Source organism: Alexandromys fortis, unplaced genomic scaffold (assembly GCF_014885135.2).
Source record: "Alexandromys fortis isolate MF-2015 unplaced genomic scaffold, M_Fortis_MF-2015_v1.1 scaffold_88, whole genome shotgun sequence".
Classification (NCBI taxonomy): Eukaryota; Metazoa; Chordata; class Mammalia; order Rodentia; family Cricetidae; genus Alexandromys; species Alexandromys fortis.
This window is the reverse complement of record NW_026067961.1, coordinates 7,864,321-7,877,966: the sequence shown is the minus strand read 5'-3', so window position 1 is coordinate 7,877,966 and position 13,646 is coordinate 7,864,321. Positions and strand designations below refer to the sequence as shown.

Sequence of the window (13,646 nt, the reverse complement as noted above, 5' to 3'; positions counted from 1 at the left end):
AGAGTACTGACTGCTCTTCCAGAGGACCCGGATTCAATTCCCAGCACCCACATGGCAGCTCACAACTGTCTGAAGATCCAGTTGCAGGGGATCTGACACCTTCACACCAATGCACATAAAATAAAGTTAAATAACCCATAAAAAAAGACTTAGACTCCGTAGGATAGGATAACTATTGAAACATTTAGCCTGTGTTTCCTGATTGATGTTGTTCATGCTGGCTGTAATTCTAATTTTTATGGATGTTTTTGTCTCTTCTTTTCCCTAGACAACACTTGTTTACTTTTTTGTTTGTTTGTGTTTTTGTTTTTTGAGACAGTGTTTCCCTGCGTAACAGTCCTAGCTGTCCTGGAACTAGCTCTTGTAGACCAAGCTGGCCTCGAACACAGACTTCCATCTCCCTTTGCCTCCCAAGTGCTGGGATTAAAGGCACGCACCCCTACCACCTGCTTTGTACTTATTATTTTATTGTGAATGTTTTGCTGTATGTGTCTATGTACTATATGCATGTGTGGTGCCTGTAGAAGTCTGAAGAAGACACCACATCTTCTGGAACTGGACTTACAGTTGTCTGTGAACTACATTGTGGGGGATGGGACTCAAACTGGGGTCCTCTGCAAGAGTAACCAATGCTCTTAACCATTGAGCCATCTCCCCAGCCAAAGACAGAGTTTAATTAAGCAGCTCAGGCAAGCTTGGAACTCATGAATCCTTGTACCTGCCTGTATCCTGAATGCCTGTACTGTACACATGTGTGTGCTACCAAGACTAGGTGAAATATCCATGTTGATTATAGAGATGTCCATGTGCTGTCTGGTAAAGCAACAACTCTGCTATCAGGGGCCAGCTGTGGGGCAACAGGGTGACAGACACTCCCTGTCCTGTTAAGGGGCAATCGCCATCTAATAGGTTGGATTGTCATGGGGCAGGAGTGTGCGTGCGTGCGTGCGTGAGTGAGTGCGTGTGTGTGCGTGTGTGTGTGCTTCCGTTGCTGGCTGAAAGGGTAAAGAATTTGGGGTCAGCTGTCACAAATGACTGTTTCCAGGCTGTGGAAAGATGTGAACAAACCTAAGACAGACAATTAAAACTTTTAACTTGGTGTAGGGCTTGGTGGCACACACCTTTAATCCCAGTACTGGGGAGGCAGAGGCAGGAGGATCTATACAAATTCCAGTCCAGTCAGGTCTACACAGTGAATTCCAGGACAGTCAGAGCCACACAGGGAGACCTTTTCCAAGAAAAGCAAGCAAACAAAAAAGCTTCATGGAAATGATAAAAAATGAGGAGACAATTAAAAGACTCTGGTGGTATGGATTTGGGGGAGCAAGGCTAAATCTCTAAAGCACCAAAGGTGTTTCTTTAAGTGTGAATTTATTTATTACTCTGTGTGTGTGGGTGTGCATGTGTGTACACCAAGTGTGTCATGGCATATGTGTGGTCAAGGACAGCTATGTGGAGTCAGTTCTCTGCTGCCCTCCCATGGGTTATGGAGATCGAACCCCGGTCCACAAGCTTGCACAGAGCGAGTGCCGCCACTCACTGTGCCATCTCAGTGGTCCCGCTGAAAGTTGTGTTTGTTTGTGGCCGTCTCCTGCAGCCCAGGCTTGGCCAAACTATGAATTCACTTGAACTGACCCTCCCACCTCTACCTCTAAATACTTTTTTTGTTTATTATTTGTTTGAGGCAGGGTCTCACTCAGGCTGACCTAGAACTTTCTCCATAGCCTGTGGGTTCAGTTTTCTGTGAGCACCATTCCCAGGTTGCATAAGACGGAAAAAAAAAATGCTTGTGCGTTGGTTTTTAAAATCTACCTCTTAAAAAAATCTCGCTTGTTTTTTTAGAAAGAAAACAAAATTTAACATATTTTCATAGATGTTGCATTCTTTAAGAGAACTAAACTTCCTTTTTAATTTTAAGTGTCTACTCCTGTTATTTAAAAGCAGCAAACTTCTTTTATAATTTTAAAACAATGCACTGGGTGCACCCTTTAATCATAGTGCTTAGGAGGCAGAGGCAAGGGCAGCCTGGTCTGTATGGCGAGTCCTAGCCCAGCCAGGGCTACAAAATGAGATCCTGTCTGAGAACAAATGTTTTAAGAGGATCCTTATGTAAAGCACACAGAATTATTCAAATTATCCACACCAATAGCCTTCACATAATACACACGCATATAATATATATTTAGTTAATATATTATATATATCACATTTTATTATATATAACTTTATATTAATATATAGTGTAGTGTGTATAATATATTTAATTAGAGACAGACACACAGAGTGAAGGTGTTGCTATAGCCCTGGCTTGCCTGGAATTTACTGTGTAGACCAGTCTGGCCTGGAACTCATAGAAATCAGCCTGCTTCTGTCTCCTTTAATCTGCTGAGATTAAAGGTGTAGTCCATCATGTACTACTCGTAACATTTTTTAAAAATACCCTATAGTCCTTGTAATGTTACCTTGTGCCACTTGGTTTGGACTACCAGAAGGTGGCGCTCAAACCCCACAGCTTGTAAATTTTTCTTGCGCTCACTCCGCTCACAAAAGTGGAATCTGTTCTGCTTTGGTGGTGAGCAGCGATGTAACAGTGGCCAGGGGTCAAAGCTCAGTCCCATTCTGTTCTCATGTCTCTGTCTTCCTCTTGTTTATCAGAAACAGGGCAAACTGAATGTTTACCAAGCCCTAACCATGCATCATTACATTGGCCCCTAGGCTGGCCTCATTGTTAGATGTGGCTCATATCCTCATCTGATGTTGAAACTAAAGCTCATACTTCAGGTCCCCTGCCCCTAACCATCAGGCCTCAGCTGGGGAACTCAGTAGGAATCCTTTATTTAAAGGTACAATCAATCAATCGACCACAGGCACCTTGGTCTTATTCATCCTTATATCCTGTGTCATCTCTAAACCAGCTCCAGGGGAACTGGAGAGATGGTTCAGTGGTTAGGAGCATTTGGCGCTCTTGCTGGGGACCAAGATTCAGTTCCCAGAACCCAAGTGGCCGTTCCTGTTTGTAACTCCAGTTCCAGGGGATCTGATGCCCTCTTCTGGCCACTGTGGGAACTACATGCTCTATGGCTGGAGATGCAGCTCATTTGCGAGCATGAATCCCTAGGTTTAGGCTCAGTCCCTGGCAATCACCATGTGGTGGCACAGGCCTGTAATCCCAGCACTTGGGAGGCAGAGATCAAAGGATGTCACAAGTTCAAGATATCTTTGGTTTGGGAAGTAGAAAGATTTTTCATTGATATGATCGAGTCCCCCAAAAAATACAATATTGTAACGGAACTCTTACTAAAGCCTTCCATACCTTTGTGATCTTAGTATTTGATTCCAAGGGAATCTAGTTGTCTTTACCAGCCATAACTAGTTTAGGCCAAGAAGGGTTGCAACCCGGAAGGAGGGAAGGCATGGTTTGAGGAGATCTAGAGGCTCTAGCTAGCACTCAGCTCCACATTGGGGAGGGTTAGTGTGTGTCCTAGTGGAAGTTAACCGTATTCACATGGATTCAGTCATGTCCAGCCCTACCAAAATGAAGCCAGGAGATGAGGACAGAGCCCTGTGCCTGCGAGAATTCTTCAGAGCCACTCTGTCCCAAATAAGCCCCCTTCCGGAGGTTTGTGTGCCTGGCTGCAGCTCCTGCCACAGGCCCCTGGGACCAGTGAGCCTCCCCCTCACAACGGGTAACTTGCATTTGTTTCCTTTAAACACCTCCCCTCCACCCCTTGGAAACGCACATGTATGCATATCTGAGGCTGCAATCCTGTTATTCCCAAACCAACGACTCTGGAGAGGAGATCTTCATGGCACACGTGTGTATGAACTCAAAGGATGGGCACTCAGAGAGGAGTTGAGAATGCGAGTTAACGAAACCACAGCATTCCCGGCCAGGTATGGTGGGTGCACACTCTCATAACCCACACTAGTGGTGATGGGAGTGGGGGCTAAGGCAGGAGGAATACCATGAGTTCAAGTCTAGTATGAACCACATATACCAAGACTTCTTGCTATCCCAGCTCCATGAGGCAGAGGCAGGCAGATCTCTGAGACTTTGAGGCCAGCCTGGTATACAGTGAGTTCCAGGACAGCCTGGGCTATGTAGACTGTCTCTGGAAAAAAAAAAAAAAAAATCCAGAAAACCAATTTCTTTAACACACATTTATTTAAACAACGAAAATTCCCCTAAATCCAACATATACCCCAGCAGTGCAATGCTTTAAAGATTCACAGCGATAGTGCGTTTGGCCAGCATACTGAGCCCTACGTTTAAACCCCCAGTAGTGTTACTAATAACCACCCACCCACAGTGCACTAGGACTAGTCAAGAGGTTGTAACAGCTGTAGACCCAACACATGTCAGATGAAGACCAGATCTGGTGGTGGTGGTCAACTGTGACCTAGGTACCTTTAGACTAACACAGATGTTTCTTAACATCTGTCTGCTTTACTGTTTATCAGCCCTGGCTGTCCTAGAACTCACCCTGTAGACCAGGGTAAACTCAAGCTCAGCTCTTCCTTCCTCTGCCTCCTGAATGCTAGGATTAAAGGTGTGTGCCACCAACACCCGGCCTTGCTTTACTGACTTTCAAACATGGTGTATGGTTGTTGCCTATTTAAAGTTTAAGCCTATCCCTTGCTACTTTGTGGTTGCTGCTGGTGGCTACTGAGGCCTGCAAAGCGACCACAGTCACAGTGTATTCCACTCACCCTGTAACATCAAGGAGAGAAGAATACACTGGCCATTTCTTTACTCAGTCCACATCACAGTCAACAACACCCTCAAGTGTTTCTTCATCTGGATTCTAGAAACTTCACCTCTTATTCTGAATGTATGTGTCCTAAAGATCCCATCAATTCTCAGGTCAACATTTCTCTCTCTGAGGTAGCCTTTGCTGCTAGACCCATCCCTTCCCCCTCCCCCCCCCACCTCTAACACAAACTGAGACCACAGGTTCTGTGTTCTCTTCGGGATTCACCTATACTATAAGGAACCTGCTTCTAAGAGCTAGAAGGAATCATTTGGTACCCAGCTGGATAGGACCAGATCCCTGGTACAGCTTGGGTTCTGACTCACACGGCTTAGTAGCCACAAGGTGGACAGGGGATGATGCTGAACCACACTGTCCTGGCGTGTTTCAGGGGCTCCATTGTCCTGCTCAGCTCCTCACGAAGCTGTTCTAGCCTCTTGTGGTGGAAAGCACCCTGGGCACCATAAATCTCCCACGGGGTAGAATACATCTCCAAGGTTAAGCGGCTCAGCCTGGCGGTGTGGCAGAGCAGGCGTTCCAGAACAGCCACAGAGATGGGATTCCTTAAGTAGTTGAACGTGGTGAGCTGGGAGCAGCTGCTCAGGGCAGGCAGGAGGGCACTGAGCTGGGAGTCCATAAGTCTACAGTTCTCCAGGTCCAGGGTCTTCAGGGTAGCTGCGACTGTCTCTAGCAGGACTCGGAGGGGCTTGGGGTTTATGTTGGTCAGTATGACACCACTTAGATCCAGATGTTTGAGCTGACGGATGCCTGGACACTGGGTCAGGGACTTCAAATCTGACTCAGAGAGCTGGCAGTCAGTGATAGACAGAGTCTCCAAGGGGACCTTCAGGCACCTAGGGGGAGATCAAGTGGTTAGTTTTCTATGAGTAGCTGTGGTTAGGTTAGGGACTCCTGGGATAGGATGGATCATTTGTTTTAAAGTCATTCCGGCTACTATATAAATGCCAATACCCAGTAGGCTGCCCCTCAGAGTATGATCACTCAAATTACCCATTCTAACTCAGGGTCTGGCACCATCACTGTGTGTCTAGCTCCGCCCACTGCCCTGCAGCTCCTTCCCCCACTGTTAAAGCAGGACACCCCAACTCTAGCTTTATCACTAAGTTGTTCAAACAGAGAAAAGGCTTTGCTGCAGTCTTCAGGGAAAGCTCTCCATCTTCCCTCACCTGAGCAACCGGTCCAGTTGACCTTCAAGGAAGGAGATCGAGTCCAACGAGAGCTCGCGGAGGTACTCCAGGTTGTGAAACTGCGAGGTAAACTGGTCGATCAGCTTCCCCTTCTCCTCGAGGGAAATGGGGACAGGGATGCAGACATGAGAGAGAAGGAACCTGCGGAGACTGCGCATCTGGCCCATGTAGGGAGCAAAGCTGGCCAGGGTGGACAGTTTCCAGGTGCAGCACACTTCCACTTCCTCCATATAGTCCAGGTCCAGCATTTCCAGAACCTTCACGATGTTCCGGAGAGCGATCGTGGAGATCTTCAGCTTCTTACAGCCCAGCAAGCCTGTCCTCCCTTCCACCCACAGCAGAAGGTAGGACATGCACGCATCCAGGGCTCTTGGCTTGAGGCACATGTCTATAAACACCTTCAACGACTGCTTGACCACTACCCTTGCACCTCTGTCTTGTGTTTTCTTCTTACGCTTGACTTCTAGAGAGCCGGCAGCTGCCGCATCCCCAGCCCACACGTTCCAGAAGTCCTTGTGCATAGCACGCAAATCCAGAACTCTCAGTTTGTGGCTACTGTTGAGGAAATAAGTCTAAGAATTAAGACAAGAACCCACCTTTCCCCCGTCATACTTCTTTTCCATTTTTTGAAATAGGGTCTCGGCCAAATTGTAGCCTGAGGCCGAGGGCTGAAACTATAGGCTTGCACTATGAAACCAGGCCTGAACCAATTTTGATTCTTACCCCCAACATCATTTCCCTCCCTCTCTGATCCTTCTATTCACCTTGATGATCTCTAACCCTTCCTCTCTAATCTGGCCTGGTCCCACTTCTAACGCCTATGGAAAGAGGCAGGGGTAGGCACAGCTATGTGTCATGGGAACTTTTTCTGGGTTGTGCTCTGATATCCAAGGGAGTCAGGCATTGGTTCGAGAGGCAGGATTCACATTCAGCTGGCCAGAATGGATCATGGAGTTCCTTGGTGGACTAGAGAAGAGAAAGAGGCCCTCGGAGGAGAAAGAGGTGGGGCCAAGGGGTCCCGAGGCCTTTTTGAGCTGGGAAGTAGACACTTGTGATTCTCTCAAGTTTATATCCTTAATATTTATCCCCAGGTTTTATTTTTTAAGAATGATAAAAGAGGGCTGGAGAGATGGCTCAGTGGTTAAGAGCATTGACTATTCTTCCATAGGACCTGAGTTCAATTCCCAGCAATCACATGGTGGCTCACAACCATTTGTAATGAGATCTGGTGCCCTCTTCTGGCCTGCAGGCATACATGGAGGCAGAATGTTGTATACATAATAAATCAAATCTTTAAAAAAAGTGATAAAAGAAATCACAATAACTATATCTGTCCTAAACAGTCCTGAACACTCAAGTCCTAGACAGCTCAGCAATGATCCAATGGCTTCTGAAATCCTCCCGAAGCCAACACAAGCCTCTAGGCTTCCCTCTGTTCTCTATTCTCCTTGACCCTAGCTCTCCCTACCCTAGACTCCCAAGCCGCCCTCCTAGAGTACCTGGGGTGAACCTTCTGGTCAAGCAGTATGTTAATCCCATCCAGTATGATTTGTAAGGTCTCCAGGTAGGATGCCTTCATCTTCATCAGACCTCCCAGTGGGAGACAGGGGAAAGGCCAGACCTGCACCATCGCCTTCAGGACCATAAACCGTTTGTGGGTGAAGGCCTCCTTGAAGAGCGGTGGGAAGAGCTCCACGGGCAGGTCCTGCAGACCAGAGACGGCCAAGGCCTCGTCCCTCAGCAGGCTCCGCACTGCCAGATGCAGGAGTGTGGGTGTGGCCTGGAAGCTCATCTTGATGGATCTGCAGGGAGATGACGCTAAGGCAATGTCCAAGAAAAGACGTCAAGGATTAAGAAGCCCTTCTCAGCCAGGTAGGTGGTGGTGGCGCACACTTGGGAGGCAGAGGCAGGCAGATCTCTGAGTTCGAGGACCAAGTTCCAGGATAGGCACACAGAGAAGCCCTGTCTCGAAACCCCCTCCCTCCGACAAAAAAAAAAAAAAAAAAAAAAAAGAAAAGAAAAAAAAGGAAAAGAAAAAGAAGCTCACCCTTCTCAACTCAGAAACCAAGTCAGGCCCACAGCCGCTGCTCTGGCAATGATCCCCCTTACCTATCCATTCCCAAGCAGGATCCCCTTGCACCGTGTCCTCTCACCTTCAGTACGGTCCTAAGAGCCTGAGAGCTTACTCTGCCTTTTAGGTAAGATTTCTGTCATCACCTATGGCCCTGGAACAAAGGTGGAGTATGTCCTGTGGCCCAACGGTCACATTCTCAGTTCCAGCAGTGATTCTGGCTGGGAACAGTTTAGGAGGCTGAAAAACCGATGGCTATTTTTGCATTAAAAAAAAAATAAATAATAGCCAGTGGATGATGGCGCACACCTTTAATCCTAGCACTCAGGAAGCAGAGACAAATGGATCTGAGTTCGAGGCCAGCCTGGTCTGCGAAGCAAGTTCCAGGACAGCCAGGGCTACAGAAAACAAAGCAAAGGTGGAGGTTCCCGTCTTCCTCACCTGTGACAGCTTCACAAAGTCACACGGTTGGGAAGGCAGTCTTGAGAGGCATGGGAAGGATCAGGGAGCTGGCGGGGATGGGTGGGCGACACAGAGGAGGAAGAGAAGGTGGCGGCTGGGCTTAGATGGTTTGGGTTGTGTTTTAAAAGGGAGAAAGGCCATGGTTTTTGGAAGCTTTGGGAAACAAGGGTTATAAGAGTTAATCAGTCCTTTTTCTACTGCCTGGGACTTTGGCCAGATCATCACTCAACCTCTCCCCATCTGCAGAGGCTCACAACCGCACTGCCCCTGGATTAAAGTTGTAGACCACTTCCCCTGGGTCTTCAAAACACCTTTTAAAAATTATTTTATTATTGTTATTATTATAGATAACTTCTCTTGGGTTCCAGGTTGTCCTCAAACTCATGAGGTGGCCAAGGACGACCTTGAACTTCTGATCCTCCTGCCTCTATCTCTCAACTGCTAAAATTACCGATCTGTGCTACCATAAATGGATTTATGTGGTACGGGGGGAATGAAACCCAGAGTTTGTATATGCTAGGCAAGTACTGTACCAACTGAGACAAGAGTTTTCCAGAAAAGGACCACCAGGGACCCCAAAGTTCTGGCAGTGAGCAGGATATCTCATTAGCTCATCAACTTACCGGAGGGTTCCCAAGCTGTCTGATGGAGTCACCAGAATATGTAACCAGGATACTCTAGCTAACGGTACCACCCGCCAATGAGCAAAGGCAGGAACTGAGTCTTCGGGTTGCGATATATGCGGAGAGCCAGCGATCTGTGAAGGCAGAGGGTTAATGTTCCCCCTAAGACACCAGGAAAACAGCTTTTCATCACGCCCATCTCCTGCCAGCAGTTGGGGAGGACAGACAATCCATCATTTCAGAACAGGCCAGGTGCTCAGTCACATTTATGAGACTGATTATGATGACTGTGTTTCTTTAGGTTTGTTTTTTTGTTTGTTTGGTTTTTGTTTTTTAAAGATCGGGTCTCCTCTGTATCCTTGACCTGGAGCTCTCTCTGCAGATCAGACTGATCCCAAACTTATAGGAATTTACTTGCTTCCTCCTCCTGAGTACTGGGGATTAAAAGTGTAGACGACCATACCTGGCTGTTTAAGAGATTTTTTTGTTTTGCAAAAATAAACAAACAAAAAAACAATAACAACAAAAAGAAAGCCGGGCTGTGGTGGCGCACACTTTTAATCCCAGCACTCGGGAGGCAGAGGCAGGTGAATCTCTGTGAGTTCGAGGCCCGCCTGGTCTACAAGAGCTAGTTCCAGGATAGGCCCCAAACCTACAGGGAAACCCTGTCTCGGAAGGGTTTTGTTTGTTTGTTTCATTATTTGAGACGGGGTTTCTCTGTGCATCTATGAAGTGTGTCCTGGAACTCACTCTGTAGACCAGGCTGGCCTCGAACTCACAGAGATCTACTTTCCTCTGCCTCCCGAGTGCTGGGATTAAAGGTATGGGCCACTACCACCTGGCTAAAAGATATTTTTAATTACATTATTATAATTTCTTTAAGATAAGATCACTTGGGTTCCAGGCTGGCCTCAAACTTACCAGGTAGCCAAGAATTGAATTTCTGATCCTCCTGTCTTTACCTGTCAACTGCTAAAATTACAGGCATGCACCACCATGCCCAGTTTTATGTGGTGCTGGGGATCAAACCTAGGGCTGTGTATGCTAGGCAAGTACTGTACCAACTGAGCCACCTCTCCAGCTCCCAGATCATTATTTTATAGCACATTCCTTTATACAAACATTGCCGGCCGTAGCAGCCTACACCTGAAATTCTAGCACTCCACACAGTCTGAGGGAGATTGTGAGTTTGAGGCAAGTTTGGTTACACAGTGAGACCCAGCCTCAAAACAAAACCAAACTGTAACTCCAGAGGCTCTACCGCTTTCTTCCTTCCTCCACAACCACCAGGTTCTCACTGGGGGGCGCAGACATTCAGGCAAAACACTAACATACATAAAATACAGAATAAAGCTTTAAAAAAAGATAAAGTGAAACAGACTGGCTGGCTGGTGGTGGCGCACGTCTTTAATCCCAGCACTTGGGAGGCAGGCGGATGGATCTCTGTCAATTCACAGCCGCCTGGTCTGCAGAGCTACAGAGTTCCAGGACAGGCTCTAAAGCTATGGAGAAACCCTGTCTCGAAAAAAAAAAAAACAAGAGGGCTGGAGAGACGGCTCAGAGGTTAAGAGCACTGACTGCTCTTCCAGAGGTCCTGGGTTCAATTCCCAGCAACCACATGGTGGCTCACAGCCATCTATAGTGAGATCTGGTGCCCTAAATAAATAAATCTTTAAAAAAAAAAAAAAGGAAAAAATAAAAAAACAAGAAAAGAAAAAACCAACAACAAAACAGACTGTGTGTTGGGCCAGCCTCATGCAGACTGCATTGATTGCAACAGGGGGCTATGCAAGCTGGATGTGGGCACAATTTTAAATTCAGCACTCAGGAGGCAGAGGCAAAAGGATTTCCATGAAAGGTGGGGGTGGGCGGGCGCGGAAGGCGGGAAGGCGGGCAATGCAGGGACGTGCATGGAGTCGCACACCCTTAATCCTGGCACTCAGTGGGCAGGGCAAGTGGATTGCTATGTGCTCAAGGAGAACCTAGTAATTCCAGGACAGCCAGGACTACACAACGAGACTTTGTCTCAAAAACACAGGAGCCGGCAGTGGTGGCCCACGCCTTTAATCCCAGTACTCGGGAGGCAGAGGCAAGGGGATTTCTCAGAGTTCGAGGCCAGCTTGGTCTACAAAGCAAGTTCCGGGGCAGCCCGGACTGTTACACTGAGAAATCCTGTCTCTAGAAACCAAGAATAAATAACTATAATAATAAATATAAACGAATAAAATTTAAATTAAATAAAAAAGCAGAAGCAGTGGAAGGCTAGGCAAAGTGGCACACTTAAACCTCCACAGAGGCAGGCAGATCTCCATGCCAGCCAGAAATACACAGAGAGACCTTGTCTCAAAAACAAAGAACTAACCAAACAAACAAACAAAAAAAAAGGAGCCAGGCGGTCAGGCAGTGAGTGGCTTACACCAATTCTCCGGGTTTGTGCAAACGCCTTCCGCGAAGTTTGCTTGAGGCCTGCGGCCCACTTCTCAGGACGCACGCGCCAATCCTTAAACTACCCCAGACTACCGTGGATCTGCCTGAGCGATGGGGAATCTTTACACTGACACCTGCTCTACCCTGGACAGTCGTGATTGCTTTGGGATGGTCATAAATACCTGCAACGAAGTCTCTGCGCTGAACTCCAGAGGCCAGGGTTCTCCTACTGAAACATAAAAACCGCCATTGTACTGCACTTCCTGGACTAAGAGAGACTGAGCCTCCGTGGCCTCCGCCTCCCCCCTCCTATCCTAGCCCCTCCCCTTTCCCCGCCTCCCCTCGTGGCTGCTGGCTGAGGTCTCTACCCCGAGGCCTTCCAGGCTCACAGGCCCATTCAAGGACAGGAATGTCCTAAAGTGTCCAATTGTAACCAACCCTCCGAAGAACGCGGAGGCCTCTCTGCTGAAAGAACAGCCAGACGGGCTTCGCGTTCCAGGGTTGGTGGAGCAAGGGGCGACGGTTTTACATTTTAAATTTTACTTTGAGGTAGGGTCTCAAACACTCCAGGCTGGCCTCAAACTCACTGTGTAAACCAGTAGCCTTAACTCCAGATTCCTCTGCTTTCATCCAAACGCTGGGACTGCAAGTGCGTGCCACTGAGCCAGGTTTACCCCGAGCTGGAATTGAATCCACGTGGGGGGCGGGGGTGGGGGGAGGGGGCTCTGCAAACGCCAGGCCAGCAGAGTGGGGGGGGGGGGGATGAGAGGCCAGAAAGAAGTCCAGTTTCAACAGGTCTCAGTAGTCTGGTTCAGACTTTGACACCCAGTAGTTTTTTTTTAGGCATATTTAAGCAGAGCACGATTCGGAGGACATTTTCTGGTGATAATAAACAGAATCCTGTGTGCACAATAAATAAATAAGGGATGGCTACATGGAAGACTCTTTGTGAAGTATGCGTGACATCTTAAGGATCTGGGGGAAGATCTGGTGTGGTCTCACCATACATTTAGTGCACAGGTCACCGGGATATTAACCACCCCCACCCCCACCGGCTGCTCCTAGCCTTCTGGGCAGAAAACAGGTCAGGCTTCTTTCCCTGCCGGTTTAACATTCCTGGTTTCCCTAGTGCTTATCCCTGAGCACAAGAACTGTGTCTTCTACACCCACGGCCTTGTTCGTGCTAGGCAGGAGCTCTAATGCTGAGTTACCTTGCTTCAAAGGGAGCCTGACTTGTAATTGAGTGGCCCTGGGCAGCACTGGGGACAGGGCAACTTGCATAGATAAGGGAAAAGCCTGCTCCCCAGTGGGGGGGGGGGGATTCCTGGAATGTTCAAAGAGAAGACCCTTCCCCCAGTGGAGGGGTTGACTTGGTGATGGGGTTCCTACATCGCAGGCTCCTAAGCTGTGCCTGCCTGGGGAACCTGGAAGTTCCCAGTCTAGGTGAAATCAAAGTTCAGAAGGCAGGTGGGATTAGGAGTCCCTGGGGTCCGGCTTTCAACCCACGTTTAGGGACCTCTGAGAGACCTCCTTTCCCAGATGACAAAACTAAGGTGGGGGACATGACAGCAAGGCGGAGACCTTGTGGGCTGACGTCTTACCTGGAATTTGTGTATGGATTTCCCCAGCCGCAGTCCCTCTAAATTCACCTCCAGCGGCCACACCTATTATCCAAGAACAAAACAGTCACTGAGGTGGGGTGAGTTTGCGTTGGGATTTTTTTTTCTTCCAATTTTTAGTTGGTTTCGTTTATTTTGTTTGAGATGGTCTCTTGCAACCCAAGCTGGTCTCAAGCTAGCAAGGATGACCTTGGACTGATCCTCCTGCCTCCGCGTCCTGAGTGTTGCGACCCCGTGGGTGTTCTGCTAAGCTCGGTTTACCTCCTAATTTTTTGTCGCACCTGTTTTCTAGCGTTAATACAAGGCACAGAGAGATTCCAAGGCAAAACCCAGGTAGCCTGTAGACTGGTGTCAAGAGGGCCACTGAGGGCAGTGCAGGCAGATGCTAGGGTTCTCCTCCCACCTCCTACAGCCTGATTCTCAAGGAAATTTCTAGTGTGCGGCTCTATAGCCAACATGCCACTGCACGCTGGCAGAGGGGGCTG

General features: G+C 48.1%; 1 protein-coding gene across 1 annotated transcript; it reads right to left on the bottom strand.

Moving 5' to 3' along the window:
• Positions 1–4,190: 4,190 nt before the first annotated feature.
• Positions 4,191–11,802, bottom strand: LOC126508215 (PRAME family member 12-like). The gene is made up of 5 exons (XM_050153319.1): positions 11,725–11,802; positions 9,116–9,249; positions 7,459–7,761; positions 5,939–6,514; positions 4,191–5,605 (listed from the first exon to the last, which is right to left on the bottom strand). Exons 3-5 carry the CDS (start codon positions 7,749–7,751, stop codon positions 5,083–5,085), a joined length of 1,392 nt encoding a protein of 463 aa, XP_050009276.1. The 5' UTR covers positions 7,752–7,761; positions 9,116–9,249; positions 11,725–11,802; the 3' UTR covers positions 4,191–5,082.
• Between the last annotated feature and the right edge of the window lie 1,844 nt (positions 11,803–13,646).

Excerpts from the sequence above, each read along its gene's own strand:
- LOC126508215 (XM_050153319.1), bottom strand. The coding sequence starts at position 7,751 with ATGAGCTTCCAGGCCACACCCACACTCCTGCATCTGGCAGTGCGGAGC. Across the intron at positions 6,515-7,458 it reads GACCAGAAGGTTCACCCCAG|TAGCCACAAACTGAGAGTTC; the intron begins GTACTCTAGGAG and ends TTTCCTCAACAG. Across the intron at positions 5,606-5,938 it reads CAACTGGACCGGTTGCTCAG|GTGCCTGAAGGTCCCCTTGG; the intron begins GTGAGGGAAGAT and ends ATCTCCCCCTAG.